Source organism: Geotrypetes seraphini, chromosome 6 (assembly GCF_902459505.1).
Source record: "Geotrypetes seraphini chromosome 6, aGeoSer1.1, whole genome shotgun sequence".
Lineage (NCBI taxonomy): Eukaryota > Metazoa > Chordata > Amphibia > Gymnophiona > Dermophiidae > Geotrypetes > Geotrypetes seraphini.
Genome location: NC_047089.1, coordinates 259,444,866 through 259,460,627, shown reverse-complemented (window position 1 = coordinate 259,460,627; position 15,762 = coordinate 259,444,866). Strand labels below are relative to the sequence as shown.

Here is a 15,762-nt window from a genome sequence, read left to right as displayed (position 1 = left end):
AGCCCACCACTACAGCAAAACTGGAAATAACCCTAGATGCAGTGGAAAAATGGATGGTAGACCACAAGCTGAAATTAAACTCAGATAAAACAAAATTACTTCTGCAACTCAGATAAAACAAAATTACTTCTGCTCAAAAAGGCCAAAACTCCCACCATTACAGAACTGAAAATTAAAAACACCAAATACCCAATACAGCCCGAACTCAAACTCCTAGGAGTAACAATAGACAGATGCTGCACAATGCAGTCCCAAATCAATAAAACATCCCAGAAAGCTTTTTTAATTATGAGAAATCTACGTAAAATAAGAAAATTCTTCGACCCAGCACAACTCAGGCTAATTGTCCAATCCCTAGTCTTAGGTCTACTGGACTATTGCAACTCCCTCTATCTATCTTGTCCTGCCAATATGATAAAACAACTTCAGACTATACAAAACACTGCCTTCAGACTGATCTACTCCCTGAGAAAATATGATCATATTACAACTGCCTTCCTAGACTCTCACTGGCTACCTATGCAAGCACGAATTCAATTCAAATTCTACTGTCTATTATTCAAAGCATTAAACGGCTCCGCCCCCCACCCCACCCCTAGCTAAACAACCGCCTAAACCAGATCCTCACCTCAAGACAAAGAAGAACTTGGAAACCCTTTTGCCTTTCCTCCACTCAAGGGCACTCAGCGCAAAAAGATGTTTGATAACCTTCTGGCGACGCAAGCAGCAAAATTTAACCACTCCATCTCCAACCTGTTGATGGCAACGGGCGACTTCAAAACTTTTCGAAAAGAAATCAAAACCCTACTTTTCAAAAAATTTATCCAGATATCTTAACCCAACCCTTCCCCCTCCTCCTAGATAATTCTCCCCCAAAACCTCCACTTAAATAATCTCTTCCTCCCCAAAACACCAACCAAGTATTCAGATCCCTGAAATGTAACGTAATCTTATTTGTACTCTAACTGTAATCTATTTGTTATATCACACAGTAACGTACAGTCAATTTAATATCCAATTTGCAAGTTCTTCCGGAATTAATCCAGGTACCTCTCCTCCCTTGTAACAAAAAAAAAAAAAAAAACAACCCCAAAACTGTTGTAACTTCACTGGAAATGTCCAGTTAGCTCTTTTGTAATCCGCCTGGAACTGCAAGGTATAAGCGGAATAGAAGTCCCTAATGAAATGTAATGTAATGTAATGTAAGAAGGGAAAGTCAGTGATCCTAGTGGGAGACTCAATCCTGAGGCATGTGGACAGCCACATAGCAGGAGGGAGAGAGGATTGACTAGTCACCTGCCTCCCAGGAGCAAGAACCAAGGACATCGTGGACAAAACTGGAAAGATCCTGGAAGAAGCGGAGACAGAAGAGACTACAGTAATGATCCACATTGGGACAAATGATGTCAGCAGTAGAGACTACAGAAGAAGCACGCTGATAGAACATTTCAAGATTCTGGGAAGGAAGTTGAAAATGAGGACTCAGAAGATAGCGTTCTCAGAGATCCTACCAATACCGAGGGCAGATGTGAAAAGGCCGGAGGAACTACAATCAATAAATGCATGGATGAGGAGATGGTGTGCGGAAGAGAGGTTTCACTTTGTGAGGAACTGGACAACGTTCTGGAGCAAGAGCAAGCTCTACAGGAGAGATGGACTGCACCCGAGTGCGGCAGGAACTAGAATTCTAGCAAACAACGTCAGGAGAGGAATAGAACAGGCTTTAAACTAAGAAGAAGGAGAAAGCCGACAGTCGACAAAGCGTCGACGATTCGGTAGAAGGTATCCCGTGAAGATACTAAAGGCAGGGAAGAAACAACGGGCAAATTACAGGAGTTGACTAACCCAGAAGAGGAGATTAGAAGGGTTATAGCACAGGAGAAGAAACTAAAGATCGAAGCACAGGGAAAGGAAAAGGCGACAAGAAAATACCAGGATCTAAATTGCATATATACCAATGCAAGGAGCCTAAGAAACAAAATGGGGGAATTAGAATCCATGGCCAATGCAGAGGACATAAACAATATTGGAGTCTCTGAAACATGGTGGAATGAAGAAAACAAATGGGATACAGCACTGCCAGGGTACAAGCTCTATCGCCAAGACAGGTCAGGACAGAAAGGAGGTGGAATAGCCCTATACATAAAAGAAAGCATACAATCGACAAGAGTGGACACAGCAGAGACGATCAACAATCTGGAATCGCTATGGGTTAAAATACCGGGAAGGAAAGGGCCTGAAATAAAGAGGGGCCTCTACTATCATCCACCCAGGCAAACCAGAGATATCGATGAAGAAATGGAAGCCGAGATAAAACGAGAATGCAATAGCGGTAACACAGCTATTATGGGAGACTTTAACTATCCCGAGATAGACTGGAGTCTTGGAAGCTCAAAAAGAGCTAGGGAGACAGAATTCCTGGAGACTACACAAGATTGCTTCATGGAGCAGCTTGTTAGAAAACCGACGAGAGGATATGCCACTCTGAATCTAATCCTAAATGGGTTAAGGGGCTCTGCAAAGGAAGTGAAAGTAGTGGGACCGTTGGGAAAAAGCGATCATAATATGATCAAGTTCAAGGTTGAGGTAGGGATACCGAAAGGAAAGAGAACCATAGCGACTACTTTCAACTTCAGGAAAGGAAACTACGAAGCAATAAGGGAAATGGTAAGGAAAAAACTTAGGAACACTTCCAAGAAATGGCAGACGGTAGAACATGCCTGGTCTTTTTTCAAGGACACGGTGAGTGAGGCGCAAAATCTGCATATCCCCAGATTCAGAAAGGGGTGCAAAAAGAATTGAACAAAAGACCCAGCGTGGATAACTAAAGTAGTGAAGGAAGTGATAGGCAATAAGAAAAATTCATTCAGGAAATGGAAAAAGGACAAAACTGAGGAGATCTGGAAAGAGCAAAGGAAGTATCAAAAAGAATGTCACCATGTGGTTCGAAAAGCCAACAGAGAGTATGAAGAGAGGCTAGCCAGGGAAGCACGAAATTTCAAACCGTTCTTTAGATATGTTAAAGGGAAGCAGCCGGCTAGGGAGGAGGTAGGATCGCTGGATGACGGAGACAGGAAGGGAGTGGTGAAATAGGAGAAAGAAGTGGCAGAAAGACTTAACATGTTCTTCTTGTCTGTATTTACAAATGAAGACACATCCAAATACTGGAACCTGAGCAAATCTTCAATGGAGATCAAGCAGAAAAATTAACATCCATGGAAGTGAGCCTTGAGGACATACGCAGGCAGATAGAAAAATTAAAAACTGACAAATCCCTGGGTCCGGACGGAATCCACCCAAGGGTTCTGAAGGAACTAAAGGAGGAAATAGCGGAACTACTGCAGCAAATTTGCAATCTATCCCTGAAAACAGGCGAGATCCCGGAGGATTAAAAGATAGCCAACGTTACGCCCATCTTTAAAAAGGGATCAAGAGGTGACCAGGGAAACTACAGACCGTTGAGTCTGACCTCGGTTCCGGGGAAAATGGCGGAAGCGCTGATAAAAGACAACATCGATGAACATTTTGAAAGAAACAAACTTCTGATAACCAGCCAACATGGATTCTGCAAGGGGAGATCGTGCTTAACAAACTTATTGTACTTCTTCGAAGGAGTTAACAGACGGATGGACAGGATGGATGGACGGATAGACATCATATATCTAGATTTCCAAAAGGCCTTTGACAAGGTACCCCATGAACGCCTACTTCGGAAACTGAAGAACCATGGTGTGGAAGGAGACGTACATAGATGGATCAGGAATTGGTTGGCGGGTAGGAAACAGACGGTAGGAGCGAAGGGCCACTACTCAGACTGGAGGAGGGTCACGAGTGGTGTTCCGCAGGGCCCAGTGCTCGGACCGCTGCTATTTAATATATTTATAAATGATCTAGAAACAGGGACGAAGTGCGAGATAATAAAATTTGCGGACGACACCAAACTATTTAGTAGAGCTCGGACTAAAGAGGACTTGAACAAACTGGGGGAATGGTCAACGAAATGACAGATGAAGTTCAACGTTGAGAAATGTAAAGTACTACATGTGGGAAGCAGAAACCTGAGGTACAGCTATACGATGGGAGGGATGTTATTGAATGAGAGTACCCAAGAAAGAGACTTGGGGGTAATGGTGGACATGACAATGAAGCCGACGGCACAGTGCGCAGCGGCCGCTAAGGGAGCGAATAGAATGCTAGATATAATCAAGAAGGGTATTACAACCAGAACGAAAGAGGTTATCCTGCCATTGTATCGGTGCGATGGTGCACCTGCATCTGGAGTACTGCGCCAATATTGGTCGCCATACCTTAAGAAGGATATGGCGATACTTGAGAAGGTTCAGAGGAGAGTGACACGTTTGATAAAAGGTATGGAAACCCTTTCATACGCTGAGAGATTGGAGAAACTGGGTCTCTTTTCCCTGGAGAAGAGACTTAGAGGGGATATGATAGAGACTTACAAGATCATGAAGGGCATAGAGAGAGTAGAGAGGGACAGATTCTTCAAACTTTCGAAAACTACAAGAACGAGAGGGCATTCAGAGAACTTGAAAGGGGACAGATTCAAAACGAATGCTAGGAAGTTTTTCTTCACTCAACGTGTGGTGGACACCTGGAATGCGCTTCCAGAAGGCGTAATAGGGCAGAGTACGGTACTGGGGTTCAAGAAAGGATTGGACAATTTCCTGTTGGAAAAAGGGATAGAGGGGTATAGATAGAGGATTACTGCACAGGTCCTGAACCTGTTGGGCCGCCGCATGAGCAGATTGCTGGGCACGATGGACCTCAGGTCTGACCCAGCGGAGGCATTGCTTATGTTCTTATGTTTTTTTAATACAGTTAGTTTATTTTGAATGCAAATGCCTTTAGTTAATTTCAATAAAAACCCTGCTATGAGAAATAATATAAAACTAGGTAAAAAGGAGGAATTTTGCCATACAACCCTAACGTATAATATACCATTCCTAAAAAGGAAAAGAAAGAATTCTAATACAGTCAATGTACTTTAATACCTTTAATGTTGGTAATGTCAACATTCAGTTGAGTCAGTTTTTCACATGTCTTCTCCACACATTCATAGACAGACTGTAAAATCTCCTTTGGGTCTTGTTCCACCCATCTTCAATCCCCGAAAGAAAGTTTAACCAAGCAAAGACATGAAAAATGTAGTTAGCTACTCACTCATTTCATTGTTTATATCATAAACCATTATCTGGGTACAAGTTGTATAAAGATTTATACAGGCAAACATTCAAATCTATTTGTCTGGAAAACAGGCACAATTATCCAAACACATGGTTTATATGGCACTGACTACGAATACTCAATGACATTTGAATATCCTTACTAACACCTCAGCACTACCCAGTGTTAGTCAATATTCTAACCCAGTGGTTTCCAACCCTGTCCTGGAGGACAACCAGCCATTCGGGTTTTGTGGATAGCCCTGATGAATATGTATGACAGAGATTTGCATATAATGGAGGTGACAGGTGTGCATCTCTACTCCATACATATTCATTAGGGCTATCCTGAAAACCTGACTGGCTGGTGGTCCTCCAGGACAGAGTTGGGAACCACTGTTCTAACCAATATACAGATAATTAGTTAGGTAGAAGTTAGGATGGAGAAATTGTTGTCCTATCTTCATCCAGTTAGCTATCTGTTCAGCAGTTTAAAATATTGCTGCTCTAACTCGATATTCAGCACTCCTCGGTATCTGAACAAAAGCACAGAATATCTGGTATTTACCGTATTTTTCATTCCATAAGATGCACTTTTTACCCACAAAAGTGGGTGGTAATAAGGGTACGTCTTATGGAGCGAATATAACATCAACACCCCACCTCCCAGTACCTTTTATTAATCTTGGCAGGCAGGTAGGGTTCCCTCCATGGTACCTTTTTTTAATCCCAGCAGATAAACAGGCAGGCAGGCAGGCAAGGGCCCCCCCCCCCAAGGGTACCTTTTTAAAATTTCAGCAGGTAGTCCCACGAGAACTGACAGCAGCCATTTAGGGAGTGGCATGGGACTAGGACGGCACGTGAAAAGCTCACACCTGCCTTGAATGCCACTGCCGGAAGAGATCAGGCGGCCAGACCTGCTGGGATTTTAAGAAAGGTACTGGGAGGAACCTGCCTGCCTGCCTGCCAGGATTAAAAAAAAGGTACCAGGGAGGGGGGGGACCCTGCCTTCCTGCCACTAGGCCTGCCTGCCCTGTCCCGGACTGCCACAGCCTACCATTAGACCACCAGAGAGGGGACAGGGTATACTATTTGGTTCAGAATTTTTTTTTTCTTGGGTTTTTCCCCTCTATAGGTAGGTGCATCTTATGGTCAGGTGCATCTTATAGAGTGAAAAACACAGTATATAACCACTGCTGCTAACTTTTTTAAAAACACTGAACACGGCATGTTAATACTGACGACAGTATTTACAGGTGAGACTATTTTTAGGATACACAAGAAAGTCAAGAAAATAAATACAATTGAATTAAAGTTAAAACTAGTGCTCGTCTTTTAATATATTTTATTGAAAATTTTTTAATATAACAACTACACCATTAAACAATAGTCATGAGAGCATTGGAACAATACCATTACAAAATATACTAATAACTGAAGAATAAACTCCTTATTTTTCAGCAGTAACAATTTAATAATTAGTTTACTATTATTTTGAAGTCAACGACCCCCTCAAAAAGAACATTCATTTATCAAAACGGACCGCAAAGCTCTAAAGGGATCTACAGTCAACATCCTCACCTCAGTCAAAAAATATGTCAGAATCATAGAAAATTGGACCTCAACCCGCCGCCTTATGATTCTGATTAAGTTTTGAATTATTGTTGTGCACAGCAGTGGATGCTTTTCCTTGTTAGATCCGAACATTGAAGTAAAGGGTGTGAGTTTTTTTATGCCAGTTATAATAAAAACGCCAGCTTGAAATCACTTGTGATTGTTGCATGAAATCAGATATATTTGAGACTTTTTCTCCACCCATTTTGATTAATGTGAATCTTCTAGGTTATATCCACTGCTGGTGAGTAACATTTTTGTGAAATTTTGAAATTGAATTGTTACTACTAAAATTTTCTTGAGAGAAGTTTAAGTACCTACGTGACATAAAGGCGAATGAGTTGAGTCTGTTTCATTTGGAAAAGAAGCTCTGGAATGAGAGGGTATAGGATGAAGTTAAGAGGCGATAGGCTCAGGAGTAATCTAAGGAAATACTTTTTTACAGAAAGGATGGCACTTGCGTGGAACAGTCTCCAGGAAGAAGTGGGGGAGACAGAGGCTGTTTTTGAATTCAAGAAGGCATGGGATGGGCACATGGGATCTCTTAGAGAGAGGAAGAGATAACGGTTACTAAGGAGGGCAGACTAGATGGCCTTTATCTGCCATCATGTTTCTATGTTTCTAGATGTTCTGACCATTGGTGCAAGGAATGGTGTATCTAAAATGTTGACGTGTGAACTCAATTATGGATAACAATTATTGTTTTAAATGTGGGATACACAGAAACATGAGATGAACAAGTATTTTTCAAAGTTCAGTAAATTTTGCTGCTGATGATCCAAGATGGCGGATGGAACCGTTAATTGAGTGCTCATCAAAGCTTGCTTCGGATTACTTACGAGAAATTTTCCTCTGAGCCATGCCGAAAAGGAAAGGCCAAAGCGCTGCACCATTGATGAGCTCCTGCGACGAATGCAGGAAGCATCGGCGGCGGCGCTGCACCTGCTGGAGATGTTCTGGGGCGAGACTGAAGTGATCTCCTTGGGTCTGGAGACCATCTTAAGCCCCAACGCCAGGGCAGCCCCCCCCTCCGCCCCAGACTGCCAGCTCCCCATGGGTAGAGGAGGAACCAGAGAGCAGAACGCACTTCACCCCGGAGGCATGTAAGAACAGTGAGGGGAATTTGGAATTGGACTCCCTTGATTTACAGGAGAGCCCCGTTGAGCCTGGGGCATCAGCTGCTTCGAGGGAGAAACATAGAAACATAGAAGATGACAGCAGAAAAGGGCTACAGCCCATCAAGTCTGCCCACTCTGCTTACCCACCCCCCTGTCTATGCCCTAATGACCCAATTTCCTTATCTTGACCCTCGTAGGGATCCCACATGGGTATCCCATTTATTCTTAAAGTCTGGCACGCTGTCTGCCTCGATCACCTGCACTGGAAGCTTGTTCCAATGATCAACCACTCTCTCTGTGAAGAAATACTTTCTGGCGTCGCCATGAAATTTTCCGCCCCTGAGTTTGAGCGGGTGCCCTCTTGTGGCCGAGGGTCCCTTGAGAAAGAAAATATCATCTTCCACTTCGACACGTCCCGTGAGGTACTTAAATGTTTCGATCATGTCTCCCCTCTCCCTACGTTCCTCGAGAGTGTAGAGCTGCAATTTGTTCAGTCTCTCTTCGTACGAGAGACCCTTGAGCCCCGAGATCATCCTGGTAGCCGTCCGTTGAACCGATTCAATTCTGCGCACATCTTTACTGTAATGTGGCCTCCAGAATTGCACACAGTACTCCAGATGAGGTCTCACCATGGCCCTGTACAACGGCATTATGACTTCAGGCTTTCGGCTGACGAAACTTCTATTGATACAACCCAATATCTGCCTTGCCTTAGATGAAGCCTTCTCCACTTGATTGGTAGTTTTCATGTCTGCACTGATGATTACTCCTAAATCTCGTTCTGCTGAAGTCCTAGTTAAAGTTTCTCCATTCAAGAAGTACGTCCTGCATGGATTTCCGCTTCCGAGGTGCATGACCTTACATTTCTTAGCATTGAAGCCTAGCTGCCAGGTTGAGGACCAACTTTCCAATGTAAGCAGGTCCTGCGCCATATAATTCTGTAAACTGCATTCACTTACTATATTACATAGTTTGGCGTCATCGGCGAATAGTGTTATTTTACCTTGAAGCCCTTGAGTCAGATCCCCTATGAATATGTTGAAAAGGAGTGGACCCAGGACTGAGCCCTGCGGCACTCCACTGGTCACCTCCGATGTTTTAGAGAGGGTACCATTAAGCACCACCCTCTGAAGTCTGCCACTCAGCCAATCATTGACCCATGCAGTTAGTGTCTCTCCTAACCCCATCGATTCCATCTTGCTTAGCAGCCTGCGGTGTGGGACACTGTCAAAAGCTTTCCTGAAGTCCAGGTACACAACGTCCAAAGACTCTCCCAAGTCCAACTTTCTTGTTACCCAGTCAAAGAAGCTGATGAGATTGGATTGGCAGGACCTACCCTTGGTGAATCCATGCTTACTGGGATCCCGAAGATTCCCTTCATTCAAGATCGTGTCCAATTTGCTTTTAATTAGTGTTTCCATGAGTTTGCACACTATTGATGTGAGACTCACCGGTCTATAATTCGCAGCCTCTGCCCTGCAACCCTTTTTATGCAGAGGAACGACATTAGCTAATTTCTGTCCAGGGGAACTTTCCCCTTACTTAGGGAGAGATTGAATAGCTCAGCCAACGGTTTCGCCAGGACATCACTCAATTCTCTGAGCATTCTTGGGTGCAAATTGTCTGGTCCCATGGCTTTGTTCACCTTGAGTCTTGCCAGTTCACTGTAAACTTCACCTGGTGTGAACTCAAAATTCTGAAACGGGTCTTCTGTGCTTTGTGTTGCCTTCAACTGTGGACCGTGTCCCAGTGCCTCACAGGTGAAGACTGAGCAGAAGTATTCATTCAGTAGTTCGGCTTTATCGGAATCTGCTTCCACGTAACTTCCGTCCGGTCTTCTAAGGCGTACTATCCCGCCTGTGTTCCTTTTTCTGTCACTAATATACCTGAAGAAGGATTTGTCCCCCTTTTTAATGTTTTTTGCCAGAATTTCTTCCACTCGAAGTTTTGCCTCTCTAACTGCCATTTTGTAGACCTGGTCCTATATTCTACTTTTGCCTCTCTTTTCTCCGTGCGCTTGTAGGAGAGAAACGCTTTTTTCTTCTCCTTAATGAGGTGCGAGATCTCCGCGGTGAACCATTGGGGTTTATTGTTTCTTTGTCGTTTATTTACTGATTTTATGAAGTGGCTAGTTGCTTCATGTATGGTTGATTTCAGTGTTAACCACTTAGCTTCTACATCATCGGTGTCCGCTTGGTCCTGCAGCGTCTGATGGACGAAATCTCCCATGCGTGCGAAGTCTGTGCCCCGAAAATTGAGTACCTTTGTTTTCGTGTTTGATCTAGGGAAGCCTTTCCTAAGGTTGAACCATACTATATTGTGGTCGCTGGAGGCTAGCGTATCTCCTACTGAGACCTCTGAAACGCTTTCCCCGTTGGTGAGTACCAGGTCGAGGATCGCCTGGGCCCTAGTGGGCTCCGTTACCATTTGTTTGAGACATGCTCCCTTTATGGAGGTTAAGAGCCTCCTGCTACCGCTGGTTGTCGCTGAAAATGAGTTCCAGTCTGCATCAGGCATATTGAAGTCCCCTAGCAGTACAGCTTCTCCTCGTAGAGTGATATTCTCTATGTCTTCAATTAATCCTGCGTCCATGTCTTCCAGTTGTCTTGGGGGTCTGTAAACCACACCTAGATACAGGCATTTTTCTCTGCCTCTTGCCAGGTTTACCCAGAGGGACTCCCCGGTGTACTTGACATCTGTGATCCTGGTGGTTTTGATGTCCTCTTTAATGTATAGAGCTACCCCCCCTCCTAACCTGCCCTCTCTGTCCTGACGAAGTAGATTGTAGCCCGGTATAGCCATATCCCACCCATGTGAGTCCGTGAACCAAGTTTCAGATATTGCCACCACATCTAGGTCGGCATTCCTTATTTCAGCCTCCAATTCTAGAATTTTGTTACCTAAACTGTGTGCATTGACATACATGGCCCTCCATATCTTGTGTTTGCTAAGTCCCTGTGAGGCGTATCCCACCCGAGTCGGTGTGACTCCCAAAGAACTGTTTGCAATGTGGGTACTTACCTTGGTCATGGAAGCGGAGTTTCGACTCACCTCATCAGGATAATTCCTTTCTGCACTAATATGTGAATGGGTACCCTCCCCCGACTTACCTAGTTTAAAGCCCTGACAGCAAACAGAAGAGGAGGACAGCAAAAAGAAGAGCCCTGACCAGAGGGAGAAGCCAGTTGGTGAGAATATGAATGTTGAGTCTCAAAAGATTTTCCTTACATTGGAGAAACCCCCAGAGGTAACATTGGATTCCATTTGGGATCTCGTGGCAGACCTGGCTAAATCGATTAAGTCCTAGCTGTCTCAGCTGGAGCAAAAAGTCAATATCCAAAAATCTGAAATTAAAGATCTTAAAACCTAGTTACAGGTCTTTAAAAATTCTACTGCAGTATCTAAATAAATCACGGAAACCCTAGTAAAGCACAGTTACTTACCGTAACAGGTGTTATCCAGGGACAGCAAGTGGGTGATGTCATCCACGGAGCCCCGACGCGGACAGTTTTCAAGCAAACCTGATTGAAGATTCAAGCTTGCTGTGCTGCACCACGCATGTGCGTGCCTTCCTGCTCCACTAGAGGGTGCATCCCCTCCTCGTGGTCCTCAGTTCAAATAGCCAGCAAAGAAGCCAACCCCGGGGAGGCGGGAGAATATCTGCCTGCTGTCCCTGGATAACACTGTTACGGTAAGTAACTGTGCTTTATCCAGGACAAGCAGGCAGCATATTCTCGACATGTGGGTGACCTCCAAGCAAACCAAAAAGGGACGGAGGAAAGTTGGCAATTCAAGAAAACAGATTACGTAAAACCGACTTGCCACACCGGCCGTCGCTTCTGGACAAAGTATCCAGACAGTAGTGGGAGGTAAAGGTATGAACCGAAGACCAAATGGCAGCCTTGCAGGTCTCCTCGATAGGCATGGACTTGAGGAAAGCGACAGAAGTCGCCATCGCTCGGATCTTATGCCCCGTGATGCAACCACGCAGCGCGAGACCAGCCTGAGCTTAGCAGAAGGAAATACAAGCAGCCAATCAGTTGGACAAGGTGCGCTTGGAAACAGGATGTCCCAACCAATTAGGATCAAAGGACAAAAACAATTAAGGAACCTTCCGATGAGACTGAGTGCATTGAAGATAGAAAGCCAACGCTCGCTTACAGTCTAGAACAGTGATGGCTAACCTTTTTGAGCCCGAGTGCCCAAACTGCCGCACAAAACCAAAGAATTTCCTCAAAGTGCCAGCACGTCAATTATACCTTAATAACAAGATTTTAGTATCTAAAAACTCTTTATAAAGTTGCCTGAACTATGTAACATCATTTTTAAAGGTTGGAATCTTTGTATTGTCAGAGAATCAATTTGATTCACAATCCTTTGGTTTTCATTTCAATTTATTGGCAATTTATAATGTTTTAATGATTTCATTCAATTTAATGAATTTAGGAAGAATTTGATTCAGTTACACAATATATTTTAAATGTATTATTCACATAACATGTCAAATGTATCCTGAGTAAAAAAAAAGATAAACTTCTTAAAACTGTTAACTGTGTCAAGACTCGGTGTGCATTCCCAAAGAGTCTATACATGTTTTTTTGTAATATTTACAATCAAATTAGAAAATAGTTAAATCATTACATTTCTAATAATATGATGTAAAGAAAACAAGAGAGCTTTCAATTAAACCAACCATTTTTATTGGAAATTCCAGATTGGAATACAACAGGGCCATGTAAAGTCCCTTTTTTAAATAACATCTTTAAATAATATTTAAATAACTTAGAAAGTGTCTTAACTGCAAACTGAAAACACTGCTTCATGTAAACATATGCATTGGGCATGCTCTGAAAAAAATTAATGTGATTTTTGTTGTTGCATGCATGCTGATAACTTGTCAATCCTTGGCTCATAGTGCGTTAATTTCAGAGCAACACATGCAGCACTCATGTCATCCGTTAATCTGTTTCTAGCATCAGATTTTATATGATTCAAAGCTGAAAACAGCTGCTCACAAGCATAGGATGAACCAAACAAAGTAAGAAGAGCAATCCCAAGTGCTTTCATGGACTTAAAATTGTCTGGCAGAGAATTCCACGCTTTTAGGATTTCATTTTCAGAACTGCTAGCAGTGATTTCATTTGTCACCCTTTCACACTCAATACGTTCAAGAGCCGCACGCAGGTCATTGAATTTACTTTTCCAGATAGAGCTTTCTTGAAATTCCAGTAGCTCCATTTCCAAATTTTGAATATCCAACCACTGTAAGCAGGAAAGATCAAGATCTTCAAATGTGGACTTTTCTGGGGAAGTTATAAATGAAAGGGTTGTCTCCATCTTACGGAACTGAGAAAATCTTTTACTAAAATTCTCCTTTGCTTCGGCTACAATGGTGGAATATGCTTTGTGGATTTCCTGGTGTTTTTTATGACTGTCCACAAATGTTGTAGAATTATCCAAATGTATTTTTAGGTTGGGAAAATATTTTAGCTGTCCACTCTCAAGGTCTTTTTCAAAAACATGCAATTTTCTCTCAAAAGCTTTGATGTCACTAAACATGCTTTCTGCTGTTTTTCCCATGCCTTGTAATTTTTTGTTTAGTACATTAAAGTGGTTAGTAAAATCTGTAAAGAACATGAGGTTGGTAAGCCAGGCCATGTTGGTGAGTTGAGGATAGTCTTCCCCTTTTTCATTCATAAATAGCCTAACTTCTTCCAAGCAGGCCACAAATCTCTCTAACACTCGTCCTCTGCTCAGCCACCGGACATTATTGTACATCAGTAAAGTGTTATATTGTGCCTGAACCTCATCAAGAAGGGCTTGAAATTGTCAAAAATTAAGAGCACGCGCCATGATGAAGTTCACCATTTTTGTTACATCTTTGAGGACATCGTCAAGTTTTTTGCTGCTTTCTTTGGTGCAGAGAGCCTCTTGATGTATTATGCAGTGAAATTGAATTAGTGGATGTTTTGCTTCCTTAGCAAAGAAATGAATGAATCCTGATGTTGTCCCCACCATGCTAGGTGCTCCATCGCTAGTAACTGAAACTACTTTTTCTGGACTTATGTCTAGTGATGAAAAAGCCTCCATCACAGCATTGTGGATATCTATCCCTTGTGTTCTTCCAGGCAAAGACAGCAGTTTTACCAGCTCTTCTCTCATGATGTCACCAGTAGCATAACGCAAAATGAGCGCTAGTCTTGCATGGTTAGTAATATCTGTACTTTCATCCAAGCACATGGAGTAGAAGGGTGCTTTTTGTAAGTCACAAGTAAGCTGTTGACTAATATCAGCAGCCATTCGCAGAACCCTATCTTTTGCAGTATTTCTACTTAGCGGCATCTCAGAGATGCGCTGCACAATTTTATCCTTGTTTTGGAAATCATGGAAGAGTGAATTACTCCCAGCCAAAATTGCCTTTTTGATAAAATCTCCATCAGAGAGGGGCTTACCATGTTTTGCCATGCACAGTGAAATTTGAAAGCTGGCAACTGTAAGATGATTAGTTTTTGAAAGATAGTTGCTAAAACTAAGAGACTGGGAGTGATATTTCTTTAATTTTCCTACAAGGAACTCTTTTCTTTGAGCTAAACCAAGTTCAGCAACACTGTTATGGTTGGTCTCAAAGTGACGTTTGACACTTGATGTGCGAGACACAACACTTTCATTACACATAATAAAAAATGCTTTCCCACTGCGTTCAATCACTCCATATGTCTCTGTCCAGGCCTCTTGGAATGGTCTTCCACTATCTGTTTTTGCTTTTTTTGCTGTACTCATTTTCTTTGTTCAAGACTTCAAGTCTACAAAAAGATAAAATTTGTATAATAAAAAAAATCTAATGAAGTGCTGTATACAAATTCGTCCCCATAAAAAAATATGTGATTGGGGAATTTTACTAATTGTAGACATCCGTTTTGGTCAAAAAATATACTGTCCGGTGAAAACCGGACTTGTGCAACCTGAGTGTATGGGAAAAGGACTTTTATTTTTCATTATTGGAGCCTTTGTTATTTTATTATGATGTTTACAAAAGCACTGTGAAGGGCCACATATACACTTTACTGTTTTTTGCTATATTGAGTTTTCCATAAGGTACAGCGCAGAGGATTAGTGTGTTGGTTGTTCACAGAGAGCCCAGCCCTCCTCTCAGCTTACTGAACTTCTCTATGCAATCATCATAAGCAGTTTTTTTAATTCCTCGAATTTAGCATGTCCCCCATGGAAGATACAGAGGTTTTTACAGAGGAGCACATTATTAGACACATTAACTTCCCCCCATATCCTCACCTTTCTAGCATGGGAGCACTAGGAACTGTTCCTGATTACAGATGTCACATGTGGAGTCACACTACAGCCTCACTGAGTTCCTGTGACAGACTCAGTGTGAAGCTTCTCTTCCTCCCCCCACTTCCCCCTCACACACTGCCTGGCTCATAGGATACTAAGGGGAAGACAGGCAGGCTAAACATTCACTCACAGGACTGCAGCCAGCACAGGAGGATGGGCCGCGGCCCACCGGGACAATGCCCGGTCCTCCCAATGGCCAGTCCAGCCCTGTTGCCAGGTGAGCTGCAAAGCAGACACCGGCACACTCGCCGCGCCGCATATCTTAATTGCAGACTAGAGAGTTGCGCGGGGACAGAAATCCCACCCGTCCCCGCCAAAGTCTCACCCGTCCCCACCCGTCCCCGTGAGGAATCCCTCCGTCCCCACCCGTCCCCGCGAGGAATGTCCTCCGTCCCCACCCGTCCCCGTGAGGAATCCCCTCCGTCCCCGCCCGTCCCTATAAACTTCAGAAATAGTTATTTCATTTAATTATGCTACTGAATTAAAGGCTCTGGTAG

At 43.2% G+C, this 15,762-nt stretch overlaps 1 protein-coding gene across 6 annotated transcripts in view; it reads right to left on the bottom strand.

Annotated features, from left to right (window-relative positions):
- Nucleotides 1-15,762, bottom strand: part of GK (glycerol kinase) — a 445,878-nt gene that overhangs the window by 356,958 nt on the left and 73,158 nt on the right. For all 6 annotated transcript variants that reach the window (XM_033948781.1, XM_033948778.1, XM_033948783.1 and 3 more), the window contains exon 3: nt 5,013-5,119. In XM_033948781.1, the coding sequence (XP_033804672.1) occupies nt 5,013-5,119 (107 nt within the window). The remainder of the gene's footprint in view (nt 1-5,012; nt 5,120-15,762) is intronic.